The following is a 13,249-nucleotide window of genomic DNA, read 5'->3' as shown; positions in this document are numbered from 1 at the left end:
TCGCGTATCACTTTGATTTCAAAGGATGTGCTGTAACTGTGGATACGGCATGTTCCTCTTCTTTAGTAGCTTTAAAACATGCATTCAGTACGTCTATGAGCCTCCAAGACTCTATGGCACTCGTTTGTGGTGTCAACCTGATTTTGACGACTACGATGACGCTTCGTTTCCACGTTGCCGGTATGTTATCAGATCAATATCGTTGCAAGACTTTCGACTTTGGTGCTGATGGTTACGTTCGGAGTGAAGCGTGTAATGTCTTACTATTTCAGTTCGGTGATTCCGCTCACTATCGTGATGAAATCCTCTGTCATCGCATTCAAATGGCGTGTAAGGTGAACCAAGATGGCACTTCGAGTGGCTTGACAGCACCAAACGGAGCATCACAGCGTATACTCATGAGCGCTCTTATAGACGACGCATTTAATTTCTCGAAGTGCGATACAATCACTTTATACACACATGGGACCGGTACTCCCCTTGGCGATCCAATCGAGGTATTTGCTGCAGACTCTGCTCTGAGTAAACTGCCTCTGATCAAAACCTATTTAGCAGAGAAATCCATGCGTGGCCATACAGAGCCCGCGTCTGGATTGTGCAGCTCGATACTTGCCTTTGTTTCGGGATATCAGAATAACTTGCACGGCCAGCCTCATTTGAAGGCCGTGAATAAACACATTTACAACTCCCTGGAAAGGAGTTTACTTCCGCGTTCATGTTCTGGCTTCATGTCGTGCTCTTCTTCAACGATCGCAACAGTTAGTTCATTCGCGTTCCAGGGCACAAATGCGATGGCGACCATGATTCATCACGTTGTTAAGGCGACAATACCTGTGCAGCTTAGAACAATGCGTGCCTGGATCAAGTTGCACACAGAGCGCACTGTTCGAGCTGATATTGTTTTCTCTGGACGTCTTAATGCAAAGTATCTCAACAGAATTCTACATATCTTACCTACTACTGGTAATTCGGCGCTGTACCTATGCTTGGATCATCGCATATCAAGTTCAAGTATTCTGCCTGCCACAGCTCATCTCGAGCTTCAATCTGATCTAGTCAAATATGTGGATTCAAGTGCTTCACCAAATCTTCTGTCAAACATCGCATTTATGCTTCCTTTAGAATTGAAGATGGCTGATGAAATCATCACTGAAATTACTTCAGGTGGTATTCTGAAAGTAGGACATGAAATTTCTACTCCGAGGCCGAACAATATTCGACATTGCAGTATTGGTCACCTACGCTTCTCAAGTAAACAATACTGTCACGAGCAGAAGCACTTTCACGCATTACTAGACCAATTTGCACAAGGAATTGAAGCCCTGACTGCAACTATTGTCGCGAAATCATCACTTGTTCAGTTTCAAAGAGCAAATCACGCGTGTGTTATAGATGCCAGTTTCCAGTGCTCAGTGTACGTGATGAGTCCGCCAACATGTGTAGCTAACCCCAGAGAGCATGCTTCCAACGCAACAAGTTGCACATTGCCGGCGCTTATTGTGAACACTAGCGTATCAAAGTATGCAACTACAGCATCAACAACAAAGCGAACCAAGCTACGAATGCTAAATGCGTCACCTTGTGTGGTGGAAACAAATAACATAGTTGAAACCCCATCTCCACACGGTCTACAGGTGAAAACGAACGTAAATCGACTGATTTGCAAAACGACACATAGCACAACGAAGTGCCTGAAAACAGTCGCTACAAGTGCACAAGCTGCAAGAGTAGTTTATCACACAGTAACTCAACGTAAAATAGCACATACATTTGAGTCGGTACGTCTGGGTAATGAAACAGCTTGTCAAACATGGGACACTAGAGAAATGTTGTGGCCGAAGGTGAAAGCAAATGTGGCTAGTCTCTGGGCCGTCGCCTTGCTCCAGGGCCCCGGCGCTCGTTCGCATGTCGCAGGTGCGCATGTACGAGCTAGTGGCCACGCGCAGGAAAAAGCGGCATACGCGTCCACACGAGTCACGCGCGCCGCGCTGTGCCGTGTTTTGGGAAGCGCCGTGCGTGCCGTCGTACAGTCCTCCGTGCAAGAGCGCGGTGATTCCACGCCTTTGAGCGTAACGAGCGTCTCACACATCGCACCCGAAGGTGTGCTACGTGCGAGCGCCGCGGGAGTGTCCGATGCCGGAGCGCTCTGCGTGGAGCGGCTGCTTCCAGCGTTTGGATCTCGAACGCTCGCCGCAGCAAAGCGCAGCGCCAAGTGGACGTGCGCGACTCTGCCCACGCCTGTGGCCTCGAGTGTGTTTGTCACGGGCGGCCTTGGCGCTCTTGGCCAGACATCAGCGGCGTGGTACGCGCATCGCGGTGTCCGACACGCCTACTTAACGGGTCGTCGTGGTCGAGGGGAGTCGCCGCTGCTACGCTGGGCGTCTGGTGGACAACCACAACTGGGCGCGTTACATATAATCCGCGTCGATGCGTGCGCGAGCGATGAGGTATCGTACGGTGGCGAGTACGCGTACGCACGTACGCACGCGTGCGGTGTCCTACACGCCGGCGGCGTTCTGCGAGACGCCTTGACCGCGCGCCAGTCTGCGTCAGCGCATCGACACGTCTGGTCCTCCAAAGTGGCTTCAGCGCACGCGCTACTTGACTACTGCGTGAGCGGTGCACGTGGCGCACACCACACGGCGCTGTTCTCATCGGTGGCATCCTTGCTCGGAAATCCAGGTCAGTGCAACTACAGCGCGGCGAATGGCGCGCTGGATGCCACAGCCGCGCGCGAATGGCGCCGAGGAACCGCCGTGCGTGCTGTTCAGTGGGGTGCGTGGGATGGCGCGGGGATGGCGCTCTCGAACCCCGCCGTGCTCGGACATGCACGTGCGTCTGGGATCGGCGTGCTTGATCCACGCGCGGGACTTGCAGCCGTGCGCGTCGCTCTGCACGAGTCGATGACAACGACCCAATGGTGGGCCACTGGTGCTGTGTTGGCTGTTGTTCCATTCCAGTGGACTGTGCTCTCGAAGACGCACAATCACACGAGCGCGCTGGTTGCAGAATACCGTACAAAGCCAGCGGCGAGCACAGATGTGCGAGCAACAGTCAGCCAGAAAGGTGCCACAGGCGCGCGTCCGGCGTCCGACGAGAGCGTACGCCAGCTCGTTACATCCGCCGTGGCGCGTGCCCTGGGCAGGGATGTGTCCTCGGACGCGTCACTCATGGAAGAAGGTCTCGACTCGCTCGCCGCCGTGGAGCTCGGTGGCGCGTTGCAGAGAGACACAGGCGTCACGATGCCAGCTACGTTGGCATTTGACTACCCGACAATAACAGCCATAGTGGTATATTTGAAGACAGTCATGGTCAACACGGCGGGCTCAACCACGCCATCGCCATCAGATCGGTTGGGCGCTCATGCAAATAACGCCGAAGATGTGCACGCGATGGAAGACCAGACGGCGGACTTCGCTGCAAAGAGTGTTGTTGTGCCTCCGTGTTCGATAGACGCAGATTTCACACCAGTTGTCACCGCTATACGCGCAAGTACACACCGCTCCGGTCTCACCGAGATAGCACCTGCGTCGTTGCCACGTGCGGGTCTTATGTTTTCTTCTTTCGTTGCACGTTCGATGAGTCCGAGACTTCGTGCAACCGAGAGCTACGCAGAAGTATCAGGTACATACGCGACGAGAGCAGATCGTACCGTTTCCGTCTCGAAATATCTACCACGCGACATGAACGTACCATCATCACAGGCAGTTGCCGCCATCACAATCAACATAACGGGTGCTGCTTTGAGTAAAGTAGTGAACGAAGCGGGCGCATTATGTCTCAACGAGCTCCAACATATATCCATGCCGACGCTCAATCAGTCGAGCACGCCAGCTATCGAGTTCGGCTCGCGATATCTTGTTCATTTTGCGTACTTTATTGCAAGAGATGCGTTTGATCACGAAGCATTCGCGATAATCAGGCGTGAGGCACAATTGATGGACCCGCAGCAGCGTGTGCTCCTGGAGAATGCATTCGCTGCAGTGCGGACGCCGACACGTGAGGCGTCAACGCACCAATCAACAGCCGTGGCAGTGGGTGCTTGGACATCACAATACGCTGACTTGTGCCGAGTCTACATGCCGGCACCAGGACCATACTCAGCAGTTTCGTCACTTTTAAGCGTGCTTTGCGGTCGCGTGTCATACACATTCGGTCTTCGAGGGCCGTCCGTATGCGTGGATACGGCGTGTTCGTCATCGCTCGTCGCTGCACACACTGCGAGCGCGTACTTGCGTGGCCGAGAGTGCGATGATGCCCTCGTCGCTGGCGTGAGCGTGAATGTGGGTGTGGGGACGTTCCGTGTGGCCGCGGCGGCCAGCATGCTCTCGTACGACGGTCGATGCAAGACTCTAGATGCGAGTGCAGACGGATACGCCAAGGGTGAGTGTTGCGTAGTCCTTCGCGTGACATCGAATACGTCTCTTGACGTGGACGCTCTCGCACGCGATGCGAACGATCCATCTCCCACCCATATCGCCCTGGCGCAACTCGAGCACACGGGCGTGAACCAAGACGGCCGATCGAGCTCGCTCACCGCTCCAAACGGGCCGTCACAGCAAGCACTCATGGCCGACGTGCTTGTTCGCGCTGGTCTGCACGCGCACACGATCGGCCGGCTGGAAATGCACGGCACTGGTACGTCGCTCGGCGACCCCATTGAAGTCGGCGCCGCTCTTGAGGTTCTGGCGTCGCCGTCGATGGAGTCCCAGCCCTCGAGCGCTCGAGCGCTCACGTTTGAAGGCGCTAAGCCTCGCGTTGGTCACTGCGAACCAGGAGCAGGCGTCGTTGGGCTGCTGTTCGCGACAGCACATGTAACGACGCGCGCCACAGCGGCGCTGGTCCATTTGCGCCAGCTCAATCCTCACGTGGAGGCCGCCGCTCGCCGCCACGCGCAGTCCCAAGGGGCGAGACATCTGGTACTTCCGCGACAAGGCATGTCGCGTCCACTTCACAGCGCATCTACGGCATCGGCTGCGAACGATGCGACAGCATGCGTGCGGCGTTCCGGCGTGAGTGGCTTCGCCTTCCAAGGCACAAACGCGCACGCCATCGTGACTCAAGGACCGGTCGCGAGCCACAATATTCTACATGGGCACACCACTCAGAGCAACACGACTTTACGTGCGTGGGAGCGTCATCGACACTGGTGCGCTCCCGAGAGCCACTGTCTTGTTGCCTCGATCCATGGCCTGCGGCACGCTGGTTTCCCGACAGTGCTCGCGCGCTCATGCGTGCGCCTTGGCAAAAGTGTAGCTCTCAATGGCATGCTCGACCACGCCGTTGGCTTGAAGCGTTTGCTTCCAGGGACCGCGCACCTTGAGCTGTGTCGCGCCATGGGTGAGGCGCTCGTGGAGCGCCCGCATGCACACATGGCGCTGTCGAGTGTATCATTCGTCGCTCCTCTCGAGCTGCACACATCAGCATTGGAGGTTCTCTGCGACGTCACGCCTGTGGGCGTGGCGCGCGTTAGCGTCGGCGCGTCCACGGCCTCGTCGACGGGTTCGCGTCTTCGAGCCGTGCCCAGCGCCCGCAGCACATCCAGGATCGTCCGAGCTCCTGCACACCGAGCGGCCGAGACAGCGTCCGCGCGCGCAGCTCTCATCTCCGCCGCCGTTCATCGCCTGCGCTGGTCACACTCAACACCCAGACAAGACGCGCGCTCGGCTCGTTGGGCGTACGGTACCGTGCGCGCGCAGCCGACGTCGACGTTACCGGAAGCGTATCACGCATCGCCTGCTGCGCTCGACGCCGCGCTTCACGCGCTCAGCGCGTGTACGCCGTCGGCGGGTCGAGGAGTGTCGGACGCGAGCCCGTTTGTCCCAGCGACCATCGGCGGTGTCCGCGCGCACGGCGTCCCATCAATCATCCACAGTGCGCGCTTCGCTCTCGTCGGCACCACGCACGTCGATGACGCGCCGCATCGCACCACACGACGCTCGCACCATCACCTCTGGGACACGTCGACTCCTACTGCGCATCATAGATGCTGTGGGGTCCGAGATCTGGCTGCGCGGCGGCTTGGCGGCGTCGGCGTGCCCAATTTGCAGCATCGCGGACACCCACGTGCATCGTCGTCGCAAGCCGCCATCGCCCCTCGTGTACTGTACGGGATCGTGCGACAGTATGCGCGATACGATGCCGCGACGCGCGCTGCTTCACGCGCAAAAGTCGAGTCAGGTCGCCGTGCAAGTTGGGCGCATCATCGGCAAGGCGGTCGCAGCGATGGCTCCATGCTTCCATCCACGCAACCCAACGCGTGCGCCAGTCTCTGGGCCGTCGCCTTGCTCCAGGGCCCCGGCGCTCGTTCGCATGTCGCAGGTGCGCATGTACGAGCTAGTGGCCACGCGCAGGAAAAAGCGGCATACGCGTCCACACGAGTCACGCGCGCCGCGCTGTGCCGTGTTTTGGGAAGCGCCGTGCGTGCCGTCGTACAGTCCTCCGTGCAAGAGCGCGGTGATTCCACGCCTTTGAGCGTAACGAGCGTCTCACACATCGCACCCGAAGGTGTGCTACGTGCGAGCGCCGCGGGAGTGTCCGATGCCGGAGCGCTCTGCGTGGAGCGGCTGCTTCCAGCGTTTGGATCTCGAACGCTCGCCGCAGCAAAGCGCAGCGCCAAGTGGACGTGCGCGACTCTGCCCACGCCTGTGGCCTCGAGTGTGTTTGTCACGGGCGGCCTTGGCGCTCTTGGCCAGACATCAGCGGCGTGGTACGCGCATCGCGGTGTCCGACACGCCTACTTAACGGGTCGTCGTGGTCGAGGGGAGTCGCCGCTGCTACGCTGGGCGTCTGGTGGACAACCACAACTGGGCGCGTTACATATCATCCGCGTCGATGCGTGCGCGAGTGATGAGGTATCGTACGGTGGCGAGTACGCGTACGCACGTACGCACGCGTGCGGTGTCCTACACGCCGGCGGCGTTCTGCGAGACGCCTTGACCGCGCGCCAGTCTGCGTCAGCGCATCGACACGTCTGGTCCTCCAAAGTGGCTTCAGCGCACGCGCTACTTGACTACTGCGTGAGCGGTGCACGTGGCGCACACCACACGGCGCTGTTCTCATCGGTGGCATCCTTGCTCGGCAGTCCAGGTCAGTGCAACTACAGCGCGGCGAATGGCGCGCTGGATGCCACAGCCGCGCGCGAATGGCGCCGAGGAACCGCCGTGCGTGCTGTTCAGTGGGGCGCGTGGGATGGCGCGGGGATGGCGCTCTCGAACCCCGCCGTGCTCGGACATGCACGTGCGTCTGGGATCGGCGTGCTTGATCCACGCGCGGGACTTGCAGCCGTGCGCGTCGCTCTGCACGAGTCGATGACAACGACCCAATGGTGGGCCACTGGTGCTGTGTTGGCTGTTGTTCCATTCCAGTGGACTGTGCTCTCGAAGACGCACAATCACACGAGCGCGCTGGTTGCAGAATACCGTACAAAGCCAGCGGCGAGTACAGATGTGCGAGCAACAGTCAGCCAGAAAGGTGCCACGGGCGCGCGTCCGGCGTCCGACGAGAGCGTACGCCAGCTCGTTACATCCGCCGTGGCGCGTGCCCTGGGCAGGGATGTGTCCTCGGACGCGTCACTCATGGAAGAAGGTCTCGACTCGCTCGCCGCCGTGGAGCTCGGTGGCGCGTTGCAGAGAGACACAGGCGTCACGATGCCAGCTACGTTGGCATTTGACTACCCGACAATAACAGCCATAGTGGGATATTTGAAGACAGTCATGGTCAACACGGCGGGCTCAACCACGCCATCGCCATCGGATCGGATGGGCGCTCATGCAAATAACGCCAAAGACGTGCGCACACGAACGCTGGCGCGAGGTAGAGTCCACACTAAGACTATGCACCCACACGCTCGAGGCTCGTACATGGACGAACACGTGCACCAACAGATGACATACGTGCGCGTTGGTCTGACGTCCTCGTCTTCAGCGGAGAGGTACATTGCAGATGACGCCGTAGGACGGTCATTTGACCTGTGCACGGTGATGCCTCGCGCACGATTGGATCCTGACGAGGCATATCCAGAAGAACGTGAGCCATTTGTCGTGCGTCACACACCAATCCTCCTGCGCATTGAGGACATGGACCACGGCATGCTTGGTATTCATCACCGCGAGGCACAATTGATGGACCCGCAGCAGCGTGTGCTCCTGGAGAATGCATTCGCTGCAGTGCGGACGCCGACACGTGAGGCGTCAACGCACCAATCAACAGCCGTGGCAGTGGGTGCTTGGGCATCACAATACGCCGACTTGTGCCGAGTCTACATGCCGGCACCAGGACCATACTCAGGCGTCGCTTCTGCATTGAGCGTGCTTTGCGGTCGCGTGTCGTACACATTCGGTCTTCGAGGGCCGTCCGTATGCGTGGATACGGCGTGTTCGTCATCGCTCGTCGCTGCACACACTGCGAGCGCGTACTTGCGTGGCCGAGAGTGCGATGATGCCCTCGTCGCTGGCGTGAGCGTGAATGTGGGTGTGGGGACGTTCCGCGTGGGCGCGGCGGCCAGCATGCTCTCGTACGACGGTCGATGCAAGACTCTAGATGCGAGTGCAGACGGATACGCCAAGGGTGAGTGTTGCGTAGTCCTTCGCGTGACATCGAATACGTCTCTTGACGTGGACGCTCTCGCGCGCGATGCGAACGATCCATCACCCACCCATATCGCCCTGGCGCAACTCGAGCACACGGGCGTGAACCAAGACGGCCGATCGAGCTCGCTCACCGCTCCAAACGGGCCGTCACAGCAAGCACTCATGGCCGACGTGCTTGTTGGCGCTGGTCTGCACGCGCGCACGATCGGCCGGCTGGAAATGCACGGCACTGGTACGTCGCTCGGCGACCCCATTGAGGTCGGCGCCGCTCTTGAGGTTCTGGCGTCGCCGTCGATGGAGTCCCAGCCCTCGAGCGCTCGAGCGCTCACGTTTGAAGGCGCTAAGCCTCGCGTTGGTCACTGCGAACCAGGAGCAGGCGTCGTTGGGCTGCTGTTCGCGACAGCACATGTAACGACGCGCGCCACAGCGGCGCTGGTCCATTTGCGCCAGCTCAATCCTCACGTGGAGGCCGCCGCTCGCCGCCACGCGCAGTCCCAAGGGGCGAGACATCTGGTACTTCCGCGACAAGGCATGTCGCGTCCACTTCACAGCGCATCTACGGCATCGGCTGCGAACGATGCGACAGCATGCGTGCGGCGTTCCGGCGTGAGTGGCTTCGCCTTCCAAGGCACAAACGCGCACGCCATCGTGACTCAAGGACCGGTCGCGAGCCACAATATTCTACATGGGCACACCACTCAGAGCAACACGACTTTACGTGCGTGGGAGCGTCATCGACACTGGTGCGCTCCCGAGAGCCACTGTCTTGTTGCCTCGATCCATGGCCTGCGGCACGCTGGTTTCCCGACAGTGCTCGCGCGCTCATGCGTGCGCCTTGGCAAAAGTGTAGCTCTCAATGGCATGCTCGACCACGCCGTTGGCTTGAAGCGTTTGCTTCCAGGGACCGCGCACCTTGAGCTGTGTCGCGCCATGGGTGAGGCGCTCGTGGAGCGCCCGCATGCACACATGGCGCTGTCGAGTGTATCATTCGTCGCTCCTCTCGAGCTGCACACATCAGCATTGGAGGTTCTCTGCGACGTCACGCCTGTAGGCGTGGCGCGCGTTAGCGTCGGCGCGTCCACGGCCTCGTCGACGGGTTCGCGTCTTCAAGCCGTGCCCAGCGCCCGCAGCACATCCAGGATCGTCCGAGCTCCTGCACACCGAGCGGCCGAGACAGCGTCCGCGCGCGCAGCTCTCATCTCCGCCGCCGTTCATCGCCTGCGCTGGTCACACTCAACACCCAGACAAGACGCCCGCTCGGCTCGTTGGGCGTACGGTACCGTGCGCGCGCAGCCGACGTCGACGTTACCGGAAGCGTATCACGCATCGCCTGCTGCGCTCGACGCCGCGCTTCACGCGCTCAGCGCGTGTACGCCGTCGGCGGGTCGAGGAGTGTCGGACGCGAGCCCGTTTGTCCCAGCGACCATCGGCGGTGTCCGCGCGCACGGCGTCCCATCAATCATCCACAGTGCGCGCTTCGCTCTCGTCGGCACCACGCACGTCGATGACGCGCCGCATCGCACCACACGACGCTCGCACCATCACCTCTGGGACACGTCGACTCCTACTGCGCATCATAGATGCTGTGGGGTTCGAGATCTGGCTGCGCGGCGGCTTGGCGGCGTCGGCGTGCCCAATTTGCAGCATCGCGGACACCCACGTGCATCGTCGTCGCAAGCCGCCATCGCCCCTCGTGTACTGTACGGGATCGTGCGACAGTATGCGCGATACGATGCCGCGACGCGCGCTGCTTCACGCGCAAAAGTCGAGTCAGGTCGCCGTGCAAGTTGGGCGCATCATCGGCGAGGCGGTCGCGGCGATGGCTCCATGCTGCCATCCACGCAACCCAACGCGTGCGCCAGTCTCTGGGCCGTCGCCTTGCTCCAGGGCCCCGGCGCTCGTTCGCATGTCGCAGGTGCGCATGTACGAGCTAGTGGCCACGCGCAGGAAAAAGCGGCATACGCGTCCACACGAGTCACGCGCGCCGCGCTGTGCCGTGTTTTGGGAAGCGCCGTGCGTGCCGTCGTACAGTCCTCCGTGCAAGAGCGCGGTGATTCCACGCCTTTGAGCGTAACGAGCGTCTCACACATCGCACCCGAAGGTGTGCTACGTGCGAGCGCCGCGGGAGTGTCCGATGCCGGAGCGCTCTGCGTGGAGCGGCTGCTTCCAGCGTTTGGATCTCGAACGCTCGCCGCAGCAAAGCGCAGCGCCAAGTGGACGTGCGCGACTCTGCCCACGCCTGTGGCCTCGAGTGTGTTTGTCACGGGCGGCCTTGGCGCTCTTGGCCAGACATCAGCGGCGTGGTACGCGCATCGCGGTGTCCGACACGCCTACTTAACGGGTCGTCGTGGTCGAGGGGAGTCGCCGCTGCTACGCTGGGCGTCTGGTGGACAACCACAACTGGGCGCGTTACATATAATCCGCGTCGATGCGTGCGCGAGCGATGAGGTATCGTACGGTGGCGAGTACGCGTACGCACGTACGCACGCGTGCGGTGTCCTACACGCCGGCGGCGTTCTGCGAGACGCCTTGACCGCGCGCCAGTCTGCGTCAGCGCATCGACACGTCTGGTCCTCCAAAGTGGCTTCAGCGCACGCGCTACTTGACTACTGCGTGAGCGGTGCACGTGGCGGACACCACACGGCGCTGTTCTCATCGGTGGCATCCTTGCTCGGCAGTCCAGGTCAGTGCAACTACAGCGCGGCGAATGGCGCGCTGGATGCCACAGCCGCGCGCGAATGGCGCCGAGGAACCGCCGTGCGTGCTGTTCAGTGGGGTGCGTGGGATGGCGCGGGGATGGCGCTCTCGAACCCCGCCGTGCTCGGACATGCACGTGCGTCTGGGATCGGCGTGCTTGATCCACGCGCGGGACTTGCAGCCGTGCGCGTCGCTCTGCACGAGTCGATGACAACGACCCAATGGTGGGCCACTGGTGCTGTGTTGGCTGTTGTTCCATTCCAGTGGACTGTGCTCTCGAAGACGCACAATCACACGAGCGCGCTGGTTGCAGAGTACCGTACAAAGCCAGCGGCGAGCACAGATGTGCGAGCAACAGTCAGCCAGAAAGGTGCCACAGGCGCGCGTCCGGCGTCCGACGAGAGCGTACGCCAGCTCGTTACATCTGCCGTGGCGCGTGCCCTGGGCAGGGATGTGTCCTCGGACGCGTCACTCATGGAAGAAGGTCTCGACTCGCTCGCCGCCGTGGAGCTCGGTGGCGCGTTGCAGAGAGACACAGGCGTCACGATGCCAGCTACGTTGGCATTTGACTACCCGACAATAACAGCCATAGTGGGATATTTGAAGACAGTCATGGTCAACACGGCGGGCTCAACCACGCCATCGCCATCAGATCGGTTGGGCGCTCATGCAAATAACGCCGAAGATGTGCACGCGATGGAAGACCAGACGGCGGACTTCGCTGCAAAGAGTGTTGTTGTGCCTCCGTGTTCGATAGACGCAGATTTCACACCAGTTGTCACCGCTATACGCGCAAGTACACACCGCTCCGGTCTCACCGAGATAGCACCTGCGTCGTTGCCACGTGCGGGTCTTATGTTTTCTTCTTTCGTTGCACGTTCGATGAGTCCGAGACTTCGTGCAACCGAGAGCTACGCAGACGTATCAGGTACATACGCGACGAGAGCAGATCGTACCGTTTCCGTCTCGAAATATCTACCACGCGACATGAACGTACCATCATCACAGGCAGTTGCCGCCATCACAATCAACATAACGGGTGCTGCTTTGAGTAAAGTAGTGAACGAAGCGGGCGCATTATGTCTCAACGAGCTCCAACATATATCCATGCCGACGCTCAATCAGTCGAGCACGCCAGCTATCGAGTTCGGCTCGCGATATCTTGTTCATTTTGCGTACTTTATTGCAAGAGATGCGTTTGATCACGAAGCATTCGCGATAATCAGGCGTGAGGCACAATTGATGGACCCGCAGCAGCGTGTGCTCCTGGAGAATGCATTCGCTGCAGTGCGGACGCCGACACGTGAGGCGTCAACGCACCAATCAACAGCCGTGGCAGTGGGTGCTTGGACATCACAATACGCCGACTTGTGCCGAGTCTACATGCCGGCACCAGGACCATACTCAGCAGTTTCGTCACTTTTAAGCGTGCTTTGCGGTCGCGTGTCGTACACATTCGGTCTTCGAGGGCCGTCCGTATGCGTGGATACGGCGTGTTCGTCATCGCTCGTCGCTGCACACACTGCGAGCGCGTACTTGCGTGGCCGAGAGTGCGATGATGCCCTCGTCGCTGGCGTGAGCGTGAATGTGGGTGTGGGGACGTTCCGCGTGGGCGCGGCGGCCAGCATGCTCTCGTACGACGGTCGATGCAAGACTCTAGATGCGAGTGCAGACGGATACGCCAAGGGTGAGTGTTGCGTAGTCCTTCGCGTGACATCGAATACGTCTCTTGACGTGGACGCTCTCGCACGCGATGCGAACGATCCATCACCCACCCATATCGCCCTGGCGCAACTCGAGCACACGGGCGTGAACCAAGACGGCCGATCGAGCTCGCTCACCGCTCCAAACGGGCCGTCACAGCAAGCACTCATGGCCGACGTGCTTGTTGGCGCTGGTCTGCACGCGCGCACGATCGGCCGGCTGGAAATGCACGGCACTGGTACGTCGCTCGGCGACCC

The 13,249-nt window shown here is 60.1% G+C and overlaps 1 protein-coding gene across 1 annotated transcript in view; it reads left to right on the top strand.

The window, feature by feature from the left end:
• Window positions 1–95: 95 nt before the first annotated feature.
• Window positions 96–13,249, top strand: part of OT_ostta02g00160 (Polyketide synthase, KR) — a gene marked incomplete at both ends in the record, with an annotated part of 17,131 nt that continues 3,977 nt past the window's right edge. The window contains one exon of the mRNA XM_022984963.1: window positions 96–13,242. Within this exon, the coding sequence (XP_022840661.1) occupies window positions 96–13,242 (13,147 nt within the window). The remainder of the gene's footprint in view (window positions 13,243–13,249) is intronic.

Source organism: Ostreococcus tauri, assembly GCF_000214015.3.
Source record: "Ostreococcus tauri WGS project CAID00000000 data, contig chromosome 02, whole genome shotgun sequence".
NCBI classification, from domain to species: domain Eukaryota; kingdom Viridiplantae; phylum Chlorophyta; class Mamiellophyceae; order Mamiellales; family Bathycoccaceae; genus Ostreococcus; species Ostreococcus tauri.
Note: the sequence above shows the minus strand (reverse complement) of the source record. Positions and strands in the feature narration are given on the sequence as shown.